Genomic DNA, 14,219 nt, shown 5'->3' on the forward strand with positions numbered 1-14,219 from the left:
TATTTATATATTATATATATATATAATATATATATATTTATTAATATTTATATATTATATATATATATATATATATAAAACAAAGTAATTGTCAAATGTACATACGTGTTATATATATATATATATAAAATTAAATTCATGCAATAGAGGGTTAACTCACGCGTCGATTGTCGTCAGTCTGTCCGTCTAACAAGTCTGTTCGCTTCTTCCTAAAATTTTCGATTCCGCCTCTGTCTCTGCCTCCGCGTTTCACCCGTTCCCTGCTTCCTCCAGTCTCGCCTCACAATCGGCCCCCTCGGGTCCTGGCATCAGAAACGGGACAGACATTTCATCCGGATACGTATTTTCAAATGACGAACAACCTTAAACATCGTTAAACTCGTCGAATATAAAAACGCGAATTTTTCATTGTAAAACGAAATATCCGTTCTCGTTATTCGAATGAAACGTTGTCCTCCGTTTTCTGGCGTAGAGTCGAGGTGTACGGAACTGTGCACGCAAAATGCAAACTGTGTGCAAAGGGAAAACGAAAAAAAAAAACAAAAATAAGAAACTGAGAGCGAGAGAATAAGATTCCTTGATGACACCTTCGATTGACGACGCTTAGAATTAGGATTGCAATCTCACGAATAGCCACCCACCCACCCCAACCTCCCGTGTTTCTTTTTCGACGGGAAAAAGAAAAATAGAAAGGAAACACATGGGAATCACCTTTGAGCGTGGCGTTTTCTTTTCTTCCTCTTTGGCGCGCTCTCGCGTGTGTGCATGCGTGCATGTATGTGTTCATGTGCGTGTATAGGGATAATCGAAGGAGCGAGTCGTCTCTTTATTAAGGGAAGGACATGATAACACACGAGAACCGATGGCGGAAACGATGTACCGTTGTAGTCATCGGAAATTCAATCCTCTATTAACTGTGCTTTTTACTGAAACGTAACTTGCCCTTTTTTGCAAATGAATCGCACACGCGTAGAGACATTCTAGCGTTCTTTTCGAGTACTATCAGTAGCGTATACTATCACTAACATGTAAAGCGGCGAATTTGCGTTACTTTCCACGAACAGTGGAACTTTACTAATCCGAAGTAGATTGCATTCTTCGAGTAACTCAACCATGTTCTAAAATTGTACAATAGCTTTAAAACGCTCGTTTTCTTGTCGATGTTCCATTGTCTTTGGTTCCGAAGCTTTTCTAAAGTTGCTGGCCAACTAACGTAGAAAAGTGCAAGGTGTTAACCAACTATTAGCATGTAGATGATATTCGTTGAATTTCGTTTGAAAAAGGTTGTCGACTAACATTTAAACATGTGATTGTATCACTGCCTGACACGTACGATGGCCTTGGTCCGCGGAGGATTAATATTTTTGGTGTAGCACGCAAAGCATCTCTTGTAAAAGCATTATTCTCGAATAAGTTCGCAAGTGCAGCAGTCGTGCCTTTTCATCGGTCATGTTTTAGTATTCTCCCGTAAGCATCGGTTAACGAACTTTGTAAATAGTTCTAAGGAGTAATAGTAAGTACGGTATCAGCAGCACTTAGCGCTTTGTATCAAAGAATGCGATCAGTCGATTAGTAACGATATTTGCCAAGAAAGTAACGTCTGGTTCGTTTGTAAAATTATACATCGGTCCATATTTCTATTTGATAGCGACAACGTATAGCTCTGATCCCTAACGTATGTTTGTATCGAGCCAAATTATTTTTAATTATTGTATTCGTAACGGGTTGTAATCGTAACATCCATTGGTAAAGGTTTGGGCGATTTCGTTGAGCTCCAGGTGCATCGTTTCCGGTGTCGGGTTAAACTAGGAACGTTTAACGGTTCCCGGCTCTTAAACGTAATTTATTTCGAGGATCGATAAACAGCATAATACTATTGTTATATAAACTATCGGATCTATCCGATCTATCGGATCTGTTGGTTCATACTAATTATTTCTTCGGATCGACGTTTTTCTCGCCATAGTTTGTAATATTTTAATATATTAACTATTAAACGAAAGGAACGCGGGGAGAAGAGAGGGGAGCAAATCCGAGTCTAGGAGTCGAGAAAAAAGAAAAAGATAAGAGCGTTACCGAAAGCGATAAGAAAATAAAAATCGAGCCACAGGTGCACGTGTGCACCCACGCTGTGAATTCGCGCGATCCGTGTACACGCGTACTTGTTGGATCAATTGTACGAGGAAATCGCTAAAAGAGAGAAATCGAAACGAAACGCATAGGCAGAGTGTGTGTGTGTGAGAGAGAGAGAGAAGGAGAGAATAACGATAAAAGGAACCGATTACTCGTTGTAAGCACCGACAGCTGTCTGTCTATTTGACTTGTGTGTTCGACGAAGAGAAAAGCAAAATATGATAACAAAAAATACCAATGGGGAAAAAAAAAGTAACAGTACCTACTACGGCTCACGCGTTTGAAAACAAAACATTTAAACAAACAAAAAAAAAAGATTCATCGCCTCGATGTTAAATGTAAACACGTTTTACAAGGTAACAGAGCATTTCATTTTATAACATTTCTACTGTCTATACTTTCACCCGGACATTCTCACAAGTAGACGAAAGAAGCGGTCCATGTGCTCCAAAATTCCCCACACCTCCTCTTCTGCCGATTAAACTGCGCTACACATGAAACACGTGCTCGGTACACGTTCTCGCTGCAAGCGTTCCTTTGTAAAAGTTCTAAATGCTACGATTTTTCTTCATATTGCTCCCTGGAAACATTAACATACGATAAAAAGAAGGGACGCTTGTATATTTACCGCGACAACGAGATTATTTAGTCTTTGTCGGTCTTCAGCAAAAGTGCAAGGAGAGTGCAGCGGCTTTTTCGATATTCTAAAAGAAACTTGTCATTTATAGGTGTTATCGATACTTTGAACTGCGTATCTAAACGTCCACGCGAGTTATTTTATTAAAGGACTGAAAGAAGATCCTCCATTGATATATTGGCTTCGACAGGTAACGCAGAAGTCGCAAGATGGTGTTAAGAACAAAACGGAAAAACGGCAGGCCGATCAACGGCAACGCGAGTCCCTGAAAAGACGCAAATCCTTGCCGCGGCAGACGGAACAATCGTCTCCCGTCGATCCTGAGAAATCCCTGTCCGTTCCTGCCTCTCAAGTCCCGACGTCCAACAGTATCCCGATGTTTTCTGGCTCTACTATAACGATGTCGAGTGCCAGCAAAAGCACCGTGTCCGAGGGAAACGTTTCTAACGGTTCAACGGCATCGAAGGAGATTCAAGGAGCGACGCGCTTAGAAACTGTGCATGTCTAATACGACGTCTCCTACGCTCTACCTGTTTCCAACGCGGGACTATCGTTTAATTCGTTCCTTTACATTCCTCGAGCTCGCGTCATGGATGTTTCGTGCATGATTTATTTTCTCCGTCGTTCACAGGCAATTCGAGAAGCTTCATAGATCGCCAACTCGAGTCCTGCACGGGTATAGTTGCTTGTTAATTATCGTAAATGTTAGCGATGCGCGTGTCTTTCCGTTTGTTCTTTTCTCTTGTTTGTTCTAGCAAAGATGGATCCGGTATTGTTAACGTTACTTGTTTTTGCGTGATACATAGAAATAAGTTTCGCGAATAAAAATATTTGGTTAGCGATTGGATTCGGCTCGAAATATGCGTAGCACCGAGTTACGAAGCAATTAGATAGAATAAACCACGAAATAAGAACATCTGCTGTACGCGAGTAATGACTCGATTTAGTTATTACAATTCTGTTTGAAATGATTCAATTTATATTATGGAACCAAATAGTAATTTAATAAAAATACTTTCTTTTGATACAATAACTTTTAAATCTTGATTTTAATACGTTACACTTAATTACTATATTAATTTAATTGATTAAAAATTTTCTAAACTTTACTTAACATCTGGATACGAGCATAGCAATTCTCCAAATAGCTTCAGCCATCGAGGGAAATGTGATATCAAAACAATGACAGTATTTTTGTCTTCCGAGTGTATGCTTTTTAATATTCTCAATGTAGCATTTTTAGAATCAATGGTATGATACGCTGGTTCTATTCGTAACAAAATTACAACAGATTGCAAATCTCTGGGGTAAAGGTCCAGAATATCTTTACCTTGACCTTGGCAAGTTTTCTTCAAAAGATTCAAAGTCGATTGTATAAAATCCATAACTGTAGGACAATATTCTAACTTTAACAGTAGTTCTTTTAAAAAGGCACATATTAACAAGAAAATACACTGAGACTTACTGGCGAATTCAAACAATTGTTTTGTCAAATTCAGACTTTCAGAATTGTCCACATTATTGTCTTTATTTAAATCAGAGCACAGCGACACAAAATAATTTAACAACGGTTGTTCTATTAATTTGCACCTTTGCAAACGATAAATATTCTCTATTGTTGAAAGCTCAAAATTCAAGTCTGAGCTGTTTTGCACCGCGTAACATAATAATCGTTCACTTTCGTCACTGGTTTCCAATTCCAGGAGCCGTAGAAGTAACCTCTCCACGTGATGTTTATAATATGGATTTGTAGATGCTAAGCACATTAAAGCACTTGTCAGTGGTAACAAGTTGTCACTTAAATCGCATGTGTCTAATACATCGTTTGTTAAATATTTTTCTAATAAATTTTTCAAGAATGTCGAAGTTTGTTTCTCGTCGGTAAATATTCGTATGTTTCTAAAGGCATCAGTAATTGTGCACCAATCTCTCAGGACGTCCTGAAAGTAAAATTAAATTGTAAAACGATGCGATTATGTATAGATTTTCAATTGCAAAAATACATACGATCACATGAAGTCGCACAGTATAACGCTGATAAGCTTCTTTCGATACTTTGTACGTCAACAAGTTTGTCAAAGATAAACATACTGCGTTAAATATATTTTTAGACGTTGGCAAAAATTTGTCATCTCTAACTAGTTTTTGATATTCCTCCGAATTGTCAAGGTCTTTCCACGCACTTTCACAGCTGAGTAGAATTGCCTTTAGAATTCGATTATCCATGTCCCTTACCGTTACAATGAATTTTGGTCAAAAAATGATAACGGTACTTATGGCAGCCATAGAGGCTTACGACAGCCGACGGAAAGACAGAAATTTTGTTTGATACTTTTTACTATAAAACAATTTGTACAATACAGATCGAAACCAAAAATGAATGGAAAGTAAATTAACAAGTGTACAGTAACATATTTAAATTAATTTTTCATGCAAACTTCTGTCTCGAGAACGTGACAACGTCGCATATAAACATGGCCGTTGCGCGGTACTTTAAAAAGAGCGGACGCTTTAAGATGCTAAAATAAAACAATTAAAAACTGTTTATTCTTGTTATAAATCTTCAAATGAGATTAATAAAAAAATATATTCAAAATATTAAAATAGTGTACATTAATCATGAATGTGATGAAACATTGTGTTAAACATGACGTCATACATAGTTTCATTGACATTTTCCCTTAAATTTCCCTTCATTTGCTGGCATATTTCCCATTTCAATTTCTACGATAATTCCCTTCACTGTACCTTCATTTCCTGCCACACTTCCCTTTAATTTTCTGACATTTCAGGCAGATTTCTCTTTAATTTCCCTTCATTTCTGTGATATTCCTCGTTAATTTCCCTTCATTAGCTTACACATTTCCCTTTGAATTCCCTCCACTTCTTGGTATATTTTCCATTAATTTCCCTCAATTTCCTTGTATATTTCTCTTTAATTTCCCTCAAATTCCTGGTATATTTCCCATTAATTTCCCTCCATTTCCTGGTATATTTCCCTTTAATATCTCTTCATTTTCTTGCACATTTCCCTTGAATTTCCCTCCAATTCCTGGTATATTTCCCTATAATTTCGCCCCATATCTCTGTGATATTTCTTGGTTTAACAATGTTGCAAATGCTCCGCTTAAAACATCAAGAATAGTGCAAAATCGCTCCGCCAAATCTTCCACAATGGTGCAAACCCAACAATGTTATAAATCGCTTCTCCCGAAACTTCCACAATGTTGCAAATCGCCTCCCGCCCCACACCGAAACCTCCACAATGTTGCAAACCCAACAATGTTGCAAATCGCTCCTCCCGAAACTTCCACAATGTTGCAAACCCAACAATGTTGCAAATCGCTCCTCCCGAAACTTCCACAATGTGCAAACCCAATAATGTTGCAAATCGCTTCTCCTGAAACTTCCACAATGTTGCAAATCGCTTCTCCCAAAACATCCACAAATGTGCAAAGCTCAATAGTACAACGAAGTGGGAACTCAGATGTTCGGCAGAATGTGACGAAATCTGAAAAATCGCCTTTTCTCCGAACATCTGAGTTGCCATTTTGTTGTACTTTTGTGCGCTGCAACATTGTTGAAGTTTGAGCGGAGCCATTTGCAACATTAATAAACCAGGAAATATCACAAATATGGGGCGAACTTATAGGGAAATATCACAGAAATGAGGGGAAATTATAAGGAAATATACCAGGAAATAAAGGGAAACTTAAAAGAAATATACCAAGAAATGGAGGGAAATTAATGGGAAATATACCAGGAAATGGAGGGAAATTAATGAGAAATATGTAAGGAAATTGTGGGAAATTAAAGGGAAAAGGTATAAGGAAATTAAGGCAATTTAAGGGGAAATATGCCGAGAAATGGAGGGTAATGAAAGGGAAATGTATAAGGAAATGAAGGCAATTTAAGGGAAAATATACCAGGAAATGGAGGGAAATTAATGGGAAATATACCAGGATGTGGAGGGAAATTAAAGAGACATATGTAAGGAAATGTAGGGAAATTAAGGGAAAATATACTAGGAAGTAACATAACTAATATAACCTATGAGGCACTCCTGATAAGTCAGCCGTGGAAGGATGGTGTAGATAAATAACTCTGCAGTATTCAGAATAAAGCCAACGTACTTTATTATAAAACTCCTTAACTTTCTTACTACTCTCAACAACGGTTCACAAAGCTCTGGACTTCCCGGCAATGCCCGCGCAGAGCGTACTCCCCTTTCACAATTCCGAGAGGAAAGCGAAGGAGTGGGGTTAAAGCGTTAAGGCGCGTCCCAACAATTGTTGCACCAGTGGCGCCATCCATAAGAAAACGCCCAAGTTTGTAGTGGTGATAGTTCCAATTGTTCTCGGTAGATGGTGATGTGGGTTGGTACTGGTGGCGCCATCGGTGTGGAATCGTTGAAGTTTGCAGTGAAAATGGTTCGCACTATTGTTTCTAGATGGCGCCGCCATAAAGTTACTATAGCGCCATATTTAAGAGGTTTGTGTCATAGGCATATGAAACTATTTTCATATGCCTATAGGTTTGTATATGCTATTTAAAATTATTTGAACGATCAGTTTAGGATGTCGTCAAACTGATATAATAATGAACCGAGTAATTAATAAGAATTATATGTATAACTTGGAATTACAGTCACTTCATTATTGGTATAAGCGTGTTGTATCCCAGAATCCGTCGATTAAATATAACAATATACTTAAAATTATGAAAGATTCAATTTACGAGGCTGATATTATAATTACCAATACTCAAAACATTACAAGGTAAGTAATATAAGTTTTAATTATATATGATAATCAAGATTAGAACTCATTAGAACTATTACGCAGTGCTATTCAAAGGCAGCATATTGCTTTTCATGATAGAATAATTTTAAAAAATATTTTTGAGCATTGGAAAATATATGTTATACATAAGTTACATACAAGAAGGGCCATGTACAAAGCAGATTTCTTTTATCGCACGCAACTACAAAAAAAAGTTTTTAATACATTATCAAAAAATGTATTATTAAAATGGAAACACATTGTTTCATCTATGTATAATTGTACCAATAAATTTACAATTTCTGTAAATGATGTAAAAGCCGATGCTCGTAACACGAAACTGTTATTGAAACAATATTTCACATACTGGTGCAAATATGTTACAATTAAACATAGAAAAAGAACATTACTTGAAGAAGCTATTGCACATCATAACTTGTATTGTTTGAAAAAATATATAGCAAACTGGAAGATGTACACAATAAAGCAAAAGAAAAAGAAAGTTCTACAAGATAAAATAGACAAAGTAATGTCAATTATTACTTCATGCTTGTAATATAATTGTTTACTTTTTGATATATAAAATAAATAATCCTTAATTTAGGCACGCGAATTTTATACAAAATGTATCTTGCGAAAATATATCAAAGTTTGGATTCGTATTTGTGAATTTACATTTCAAAAGTTTAAGATACAAAGTGCAATTCTACATTACGAAAATAGATTGCTAAAGAAATATTTGAGAACTTGGAAAGTGTATCATGATCTTAAAATACAAAAATTAAATATGAAAGAATATGTTCAACAATATACTGAAAAAAAATTGTTGAAACAGTATTTTGAACTATTTGTTATGGTAAGATTTTTATAAAATCGATTGATATGTTATGTTTCTGTTTACTTCTATTAAATATTAATTACTTTTATGATAGCGTGTAAACGAGTCTATTATTGATAGAAGAAAAAAAATGTTTTTAATACAAAATTTTTATGACAAGAAATTGAAAATGAAGTGTTTAAGAAAACTTTATAGCTATGCCGTTTATAAAAAAGAAAAGAAGATAAAATTATCTTATTTACACGATAAAAGTGAGGCGATTATTCGACAGTTGCAAATCATCTATTTGGAAAAATGGAGAAGCGCACTTTATTTTACTGTGCAAGAAAAGAGAAAATTGCACCAGGCCATCAAATTTTGGGAATTAAATCTGACTCATAAATATTTTTCGTATTGGAAAGAATTTTCTCAACAGTACAAAATAAAAACAGTTCGTAAGGAGAAGTTGGACGAGCTCGCTTCTGGCTTTCTATTGAAAGGATGTATTTCGCATTGGCATGCGAAATTACAACTACTTCTTGAAGTACGTAAAAAAGAAATGTACGTAATTTGGGTAAGAGAGCATAAGATTATGAAAAAATGTTTATCGTCTTGGAAAGAGTACGTTATACGAAAAATGAAGGTAAAGAATGATATCGAAGCAGCAAAAAAACTACATAACCAATTTTTCTTACGCGACGGATTGAAAGAAATTTTAAGAAATTCTCTACGCAATATTGATTATCAATATAATATGCAAGTAGAAAACGCAGCAATGAGATCTCTTGAAAATTATGAAATTTTAAAAGAATACTTTGATAAGTGGTACACCATGATTTATTTAAAGTATACCTCGACGTTGTTACACGAAGTTGCAATAAACGATTTCCAATTTGCACACTCTCAAACATCGTGTAACAACATACTTGATAGCGTCAAAAACACGTGGTTAGTTTTACCAGAATATATGAAAAAAAAGTCTTTCTAAAAAGTATTGTCCTAAATATTAGTCTGTATAATACAATTGCTGTATGATATTAAAAGTGAGTGAAGACGGTTAATATATTTTTTCGAAGACGCCACATATATGTACGATTCCAAAAATGTATTCAGTTTAATTTTCTAATTATGAAAATTTAACTTTTATTTCTTCTTCTTCAGTTTCTTTAATTCACTTTGTTGCATGGCAGCGTCGCCAAAGATTTCTTTTACTTTACGCTTGCGTTCTTCATCATTCTTAATCTGTTGTTTGATTTGCAATTTTGCTAAGAAGGCCCTGTCCCTTCGTATTTCTCGAACAGCGCCCTTCATCTCTTTTTTGTATTTATGTAATAATTTTTCCCTCTCTGCTTTCTCTTTAGACATGGTCTTATGCCTCTTTCCATCATACCTGTAAAACCATTTAATACTTGTAATTTACACCAAATACATTAGAACGAATAATATACTCCAAAATTGTTACATACACTGTCTCGATTCGGGGCTCGTAAAGCCTCAATGGTTTTGGCTTTTTCTTTTCAACCACAATATATTCCAATTTTATAGTCTTCAATTCCTTCAAGTCATTTCTTATCTGTTTAATATGCTTTTTCACTTTCAACGGGTATTTATTAAAGACATCTGGCTTGAGCAATTTTAAAACTGGCTCAAATATCGAATACACGGCCTCTAATTCTTTAAGTTGGTTTTTGAATTCGCGTATTAAATTTACAGCCGTTAGTAGACTCCTTACTTTAAATTCGTCGTCTATATCTCCATGTACTAGGTCGACTGCTCTCATAAGGGCGCCACTGAGATCAACATCTAAATTATTTTGATCCTCGTTAAGTACTAATAAATTACTTAATTCGCCAATTGTTTTAAAGGGTGGTATAATCTTCATTCCCTGAATAATGTGCTTCGGTACAGATATATAAATTATTCCGCGTAAGAAATTTATTACAGATGGTGCAAATCGTTTGCTCAATAGCGTATACTGCAAAAATTATTTAAAAATATTTACGATGCTCGTTATAATTTATTAGAACAATGCAATTAAATGTCACTCTTACCTCTAAAACGAGTGTACATATGAAGAGACCTTTCGAAATATCCACTTTATTTTTAACACGGGATCTAAGTAATATTTGGGACATAAATATCAAACAAGGTGTAACGACAGGATGTCTGAAATCAGATGTAGGAAATATCAAAGAAACCAATTTGAAGAAAATGAGCTGAAACAAGAAATATTTATCATAAACTTACGATTAGCTTTATATAGCATGCTTTTCTTAATTCATTTATGTAATTAACATACCGTATCTAATTCAGGATATTTCTTTTTATTTTTCTCGAATTCCTCATGCTTCTCCTTAATTATTTCTTGCATAACAGTTTTAGCATTCTCTGGATTCATTTGAGCAAGATCATAAATAAAAGGAGATAATCTAAAAAATATGTACATAGTTAATGTAATAATATAAATATTTAGTTCTAATAATTTCATTATTAGCAAGATGTACGTTACCTATCCATAACTTGAAAGCAATGAACAATGCTCTCGATATCGTCGTCCACGGCACTATCATTTAAATGTTGCAGTAAAAATAAAAATAAACTCGATAATTTTTCTTTATTTTTACCATCTAATGACCAGTGATTACACTTTATGATACGATCTATAATAACTGACTGGTATTCAGCATTACGACTATTCAACAATTCCTGCAATTCTTCATAATTTTCTGGTGCCTTATAAGTATAAGGCAATTCTTTCCTCGCTTTCTCCATAATTTCTTTTCTTCTTAATAGATCATCTCTAATTTCTTGTTTCCTGTTTTCATCATTTAACTGAATATTGTTTGCATCATTTTTCAACTTTAAAATGGATTTCCTGTTTTTACTGGAATCCTTTTCTTTCGAAATAGCTTTATTACTTGTATCAAATGTAACGCTCTTTTTTGGTACAACATTTTCATCTTCGCTAGACGATTCTTTTAAGTCGGAGAAATTGTCATCTTCGGAACTTATAGCTTCTGAGATTTCTGCATCTGAATTATCTTCCGGTCTGCTTTCGTGGTGATCTACAATTTCTTTTTCATTGTCAACGTCGTTATTAGAATTACCATTATTGTCTACGTCGCTAGAATCATCATCGTTATCATCATCATCATCATCATCTTCTTCATTGCTAGAGTTCTCTTCAACATTCTTGACTGTACTGTTTTCTTCTTCGATCGATGCTTCATCATTTATAGTTTCTACTGCAAAACCATCGTCAAGATCATCCGCAGACTTGTGCCTAAGTTGATTATTCGTAACATTTACAAATCCCTTCATTCTTGCTAATCGATCCGCTTCGAGAGCCTCCAGTTTTTCTTTTTCTTCTTTTATGATTTCTTCTTCAGATTTTAATTTATCGGATGGCACACCTCTGGCTTCAAATTTCAATTCTTTTACAGCAATATCGTAATCATCAGCTTTTGTCTTATCGACCGTTCCTTCGACGAGTTTATTAGCCGCAGTCATGATCGGAAGGAGATCCCTCCACTCGGAATCAAGTTTCTCAGTTAAATCTACAGTCTGTTCGCGTATCTTCTGTTTCTCCGCTTTTCGTTTCTTCGATTCAGCTATAAGCTCGTTTATGAGATCTTTCCTAGACTTTCCAGATTCCGATTTTGACAAAACACCTCCGCCGAAGTGAGCATCGCCGACAAACTTATCGTCCAATTTTCCAGTCCTATTTCCATCGTCGCTAGATTCATCGTCGCTTTTAGGATCGTCAAACTTTTCTATCTCCTCCAAAGTTTGACCTCTGTGTGTCAATAGTTCTTCGTCGTTTAAACTGTAAATATTCTTCTTTTTGTGAGCTTTCATACGTTCCGCAGCAAATCTTGCCAAAGCTTTATCTTCTTCGCTCATGGTAAAACTTCTTTCACCTATACGCTTATCTAGAAATATATTGTCTTTATTTTTTACTTTATATTCCTGCAAAAGCGTTCCCTTGCGTTTGTTAATTGCTTTTGCACGCGATACACCCGGAAGGCCTTTATCTGCTTTGCTCCTTTTCCCAAGAACATTTTGTTTGTCTCTATTTATATGCACTTCAAATGGATTTATACGTTCCTTGCTCTGCTGACTTCGCTTTCGCTGAGAAAACTCTGATAATGATTTTTTTTTTGCTTTAACCATTGTTGAATATCTACATGAAGTATATAAAAGTTTGTATTCTGAAATAAAAAATTAAGTAACTCTCTTTTCTAATATAGATACTCGATCTTTCGAATGTTCTTGTTTTATTAATTTACATTATTATTATTATGAAATATATAAGTAGATTCTATAGGTATATGGGATGGGTCTAATATAGTGTCGCAAGTAGTATGTCTAGTATGTCAGACCTAACCTACAAAAATATATTGAGAATATATTGACATATATGTCAAATGATTAACTTCCCTGTTCTACTTGATCTAAAGAACAAAAATTGTACACATCTGCAGTGGTTTAAAAAGAAAGAACAGCTCGAAATTATTTACTTGACCCACTCCGAATATAAATAGTAATTTGAAATAAAATTGTTTCTCTCGCAAACATTCGAAATGTATATACTCGTATTCATGTTTCTTACCTTTGTCACCGGTAATTTAAATCTGTCCTTTACGTATAATTAAGAAATAAACTTTCTCAATTTACAACCTCATTTTGGGATCATGTATCAAACTCAAAATCAGACCCATCAATACATAATTCTCAGAAGGTGCAGTGCGACGTTTTCTGTAATTACGGATTATAATTATACAATTTTTGTAAAAGCATTTCCTATCAACGTTTCTATCAGACAAATTTTCCTTAAATATTTACTCACTTTTACCCACGTGTATTAGACTGTATTTGACTTTGTTGACACCATTGACACCACACCACAAACTACACGCTTGTTTAACAGAGGCGAAACTCTAACGCCAGATTTAACTCCCAGTCGCGCATGCGCACTGGTTTTAGCGTCAATAAAGTATCTAATACGACCATAAAACAGGCGCTCTTAGTCGCCCCAAAAAAAAAATAGAATTATAAATGAAAATTGGAAATACTTCTTAGCATGCAATAATATTAATTGTGTGGATAAATTATAACATAGGGATAGGAATTGAAATAATTTTACAGACAAAACATATTTCTTGTAACTAACAAAACGATTTCCGTTGTTTTGGCGCCACCCGTTGCTATGGGACCATACATTGTTTCTTATAGCTACAGCACTGCTCAGCTTTTTTCGACGCGGATGCGCGACTGAGAGCCAAATTTGAAATCACAGGAACGAAATCTTTCATGTCGCGTCAATCGAGTCTTTGAAAACGCAACGATATTTGAAATATATCATTATAAAAAGTAATTTTGCTTACATATTTAAGAAATAGTAGTAGAATGTAATTATCCTTATTTAAGAAATAATAATCTACTCGTTGTATCAATATACTGTTACAATACAGGGTGTCCCAAAAATGTTGTAACACCTTGAAAGGGGTGGTTCAGGAGGTGATTTGAAACAACTTTTTTCTTAGCGAAAATATTGTCCAAGGCTTCGTTGAAGAGATATTAAGCGAAAACACTGACCAATCAGAGCGCGCGTATACCGTTGGAGCGGCCGCGGTAGCGTAGGTGGCCCCTCTCGTACGCTACCGCAGGCGATCCACCGCCATACTCGCGCTCTGATTGGTCAGTGTCTTTTGTTAATATCTTCTCAACGAAGCCTCGGACAACATTTTCGCTAAGGAAAAAGTTGTTTCAAATCACCTCCCGAACCACCCTTTTCAAGGACCTCAAACATTTTTTGGACACCCTGTATAGTTACAGTTAACTACATATA

General features: G+C 35.2%; 3 protein-coding genes across 4 annotated transcripts; 1 reads left to right on the plus strand and 2 right to left on the minus strand.

The window, feature by feature from the left end:
* Positions 1-3,283: 3,283 nt before the first annotated feature.
* Positions 3,284-5,188, minus strand: LOC128879980 (uncharacterized). 2 transcript variants are annotated; one of them, XM_054129577.1, is made up of 3 exons: positions 4,778-5,181; positions 4,236-4,710; positions 3,284-4,157 (listed from the first exon to the last, which is right to left on the minus strand). In XM_054129577.1, exons 1-3 carry the CDS (start codon positions 4,994-4,996, stop codon positions 3,877-3,879), a joined length of 975 nt encoding a protein of 324 aa, XP_053985552.1. In that variant the 5' UTR covers positions 4,997-5,181; the 3' UTR covers positions 3,284-3,876. The 2 variants fall into 2 exon arrangements, with proteins under 2 accessions (XP_053985552.1, XP_053985551.1); XM_054129576.1 differs by having other exon boundaries at positions 3,284-4,710; positions 4,778-5,188.
* Positions 5,189-6,159: 971 nt separating this feature from the next.
* Positions 6,160-9,356, plus strand: LOC128879981 (uncharacterized). The gene has a single exon (XM_054129578.1). It carries the CDS (start codon positions 8,520-8,522, stop codon positions 9,354-9,356), a length of 837 nt encoding a protein of 278 aa, XP_053985553.1. The 5' UTR covers positions 6,160-8,519.
* On the minus strand, positions 9,355-13,362 carry LOC128879978 (nucleolar protein 14 homolog). Its single transcript, XM_054129572.1, has 7 exons — positions 13,218-13,362; positions 12,981-13,126; positions 10,878-12,579; positions 10,668-10,797; positions 10,420-10,584; positions 9,835-10,343; positions 9,355-9,758 (listed from the first exon to the last, which is right to left on the minus strand). Exons 3-7 carry the CDS (start codon positions 12,539-12,541, stop codon positions 9,512-9,514), a joined length of 2,715 nt encoding a protein of 904 aa, XP_053985547.1. The 5' UTR covers positions 12,542-12,579; positions 12,981-13,126; positions 13,218-13,362; the 3' UTR covers positions 9,355-9,511.
* Positions 13,363-14,219: the final 857 nt, after the last annotated feature.

The sequence above is a fragment of the Hylaeus volcanicus genome, chromosome 7, assembly GCF_026283585.1.
Source record: "Hylaeus volcanicus isolate JK05 chromosome 7, UHH_iyHylVolc1.0_haploid, whole genome shotgun sequence".
In the NCBI taxonomy this organism is placed as follows: Eukaryota; Metazoa; Arthropoda; class Insecta; order Hymenoptera; family Colletidae; genus Hylaeus; species Hylaeus volcanicus.

Bases quoted from the DNA above. Each gene is read 5' to 3' on its own strand.
- LOC128879980 (XM_054129576.1), bottom strand. From the start codon at position 4,996: ATGGATAATCGAATTCTAAAGGCAATTCTACTCAGCTGTGAAAGTGCG. The intron at 4,711-4,777 runs GTATGTATTTTT...TTTTACTTTCAG, and splicing joins CTGTGCGACTTCATGTGATC to GACGTCCTGAGAGATTGGTG.
- LOC128879981 (XM_054129578.1), top strand. From the start codon at position 8,520: ATGTTTTTAATACAAAATTTTTATGACAAGAAATTGAAAATGAAGTGT.
- LOC128879978 (XM_054129572.1), bottom strand. From the start codon at position 12,541: ATGGTTAAAGCAAAAAAAAAATCATTATCAGAGTTTTCTCAGCGAAAG. The intron at 10,798-10,877 runs GTAACGTACATC...CATATTTTTTAG, and splicing joins TGCTTTCAAGTTATGGATAG to ATTATCTCCTTTTATTTATG. The intron at 9,759-9,834 runs GTATGTAACAAT...ATGGTTTTACAG, and splicing joins GAGCCCCGAATCGAGACAGT to GTATGATGGAAAGAGGCATA.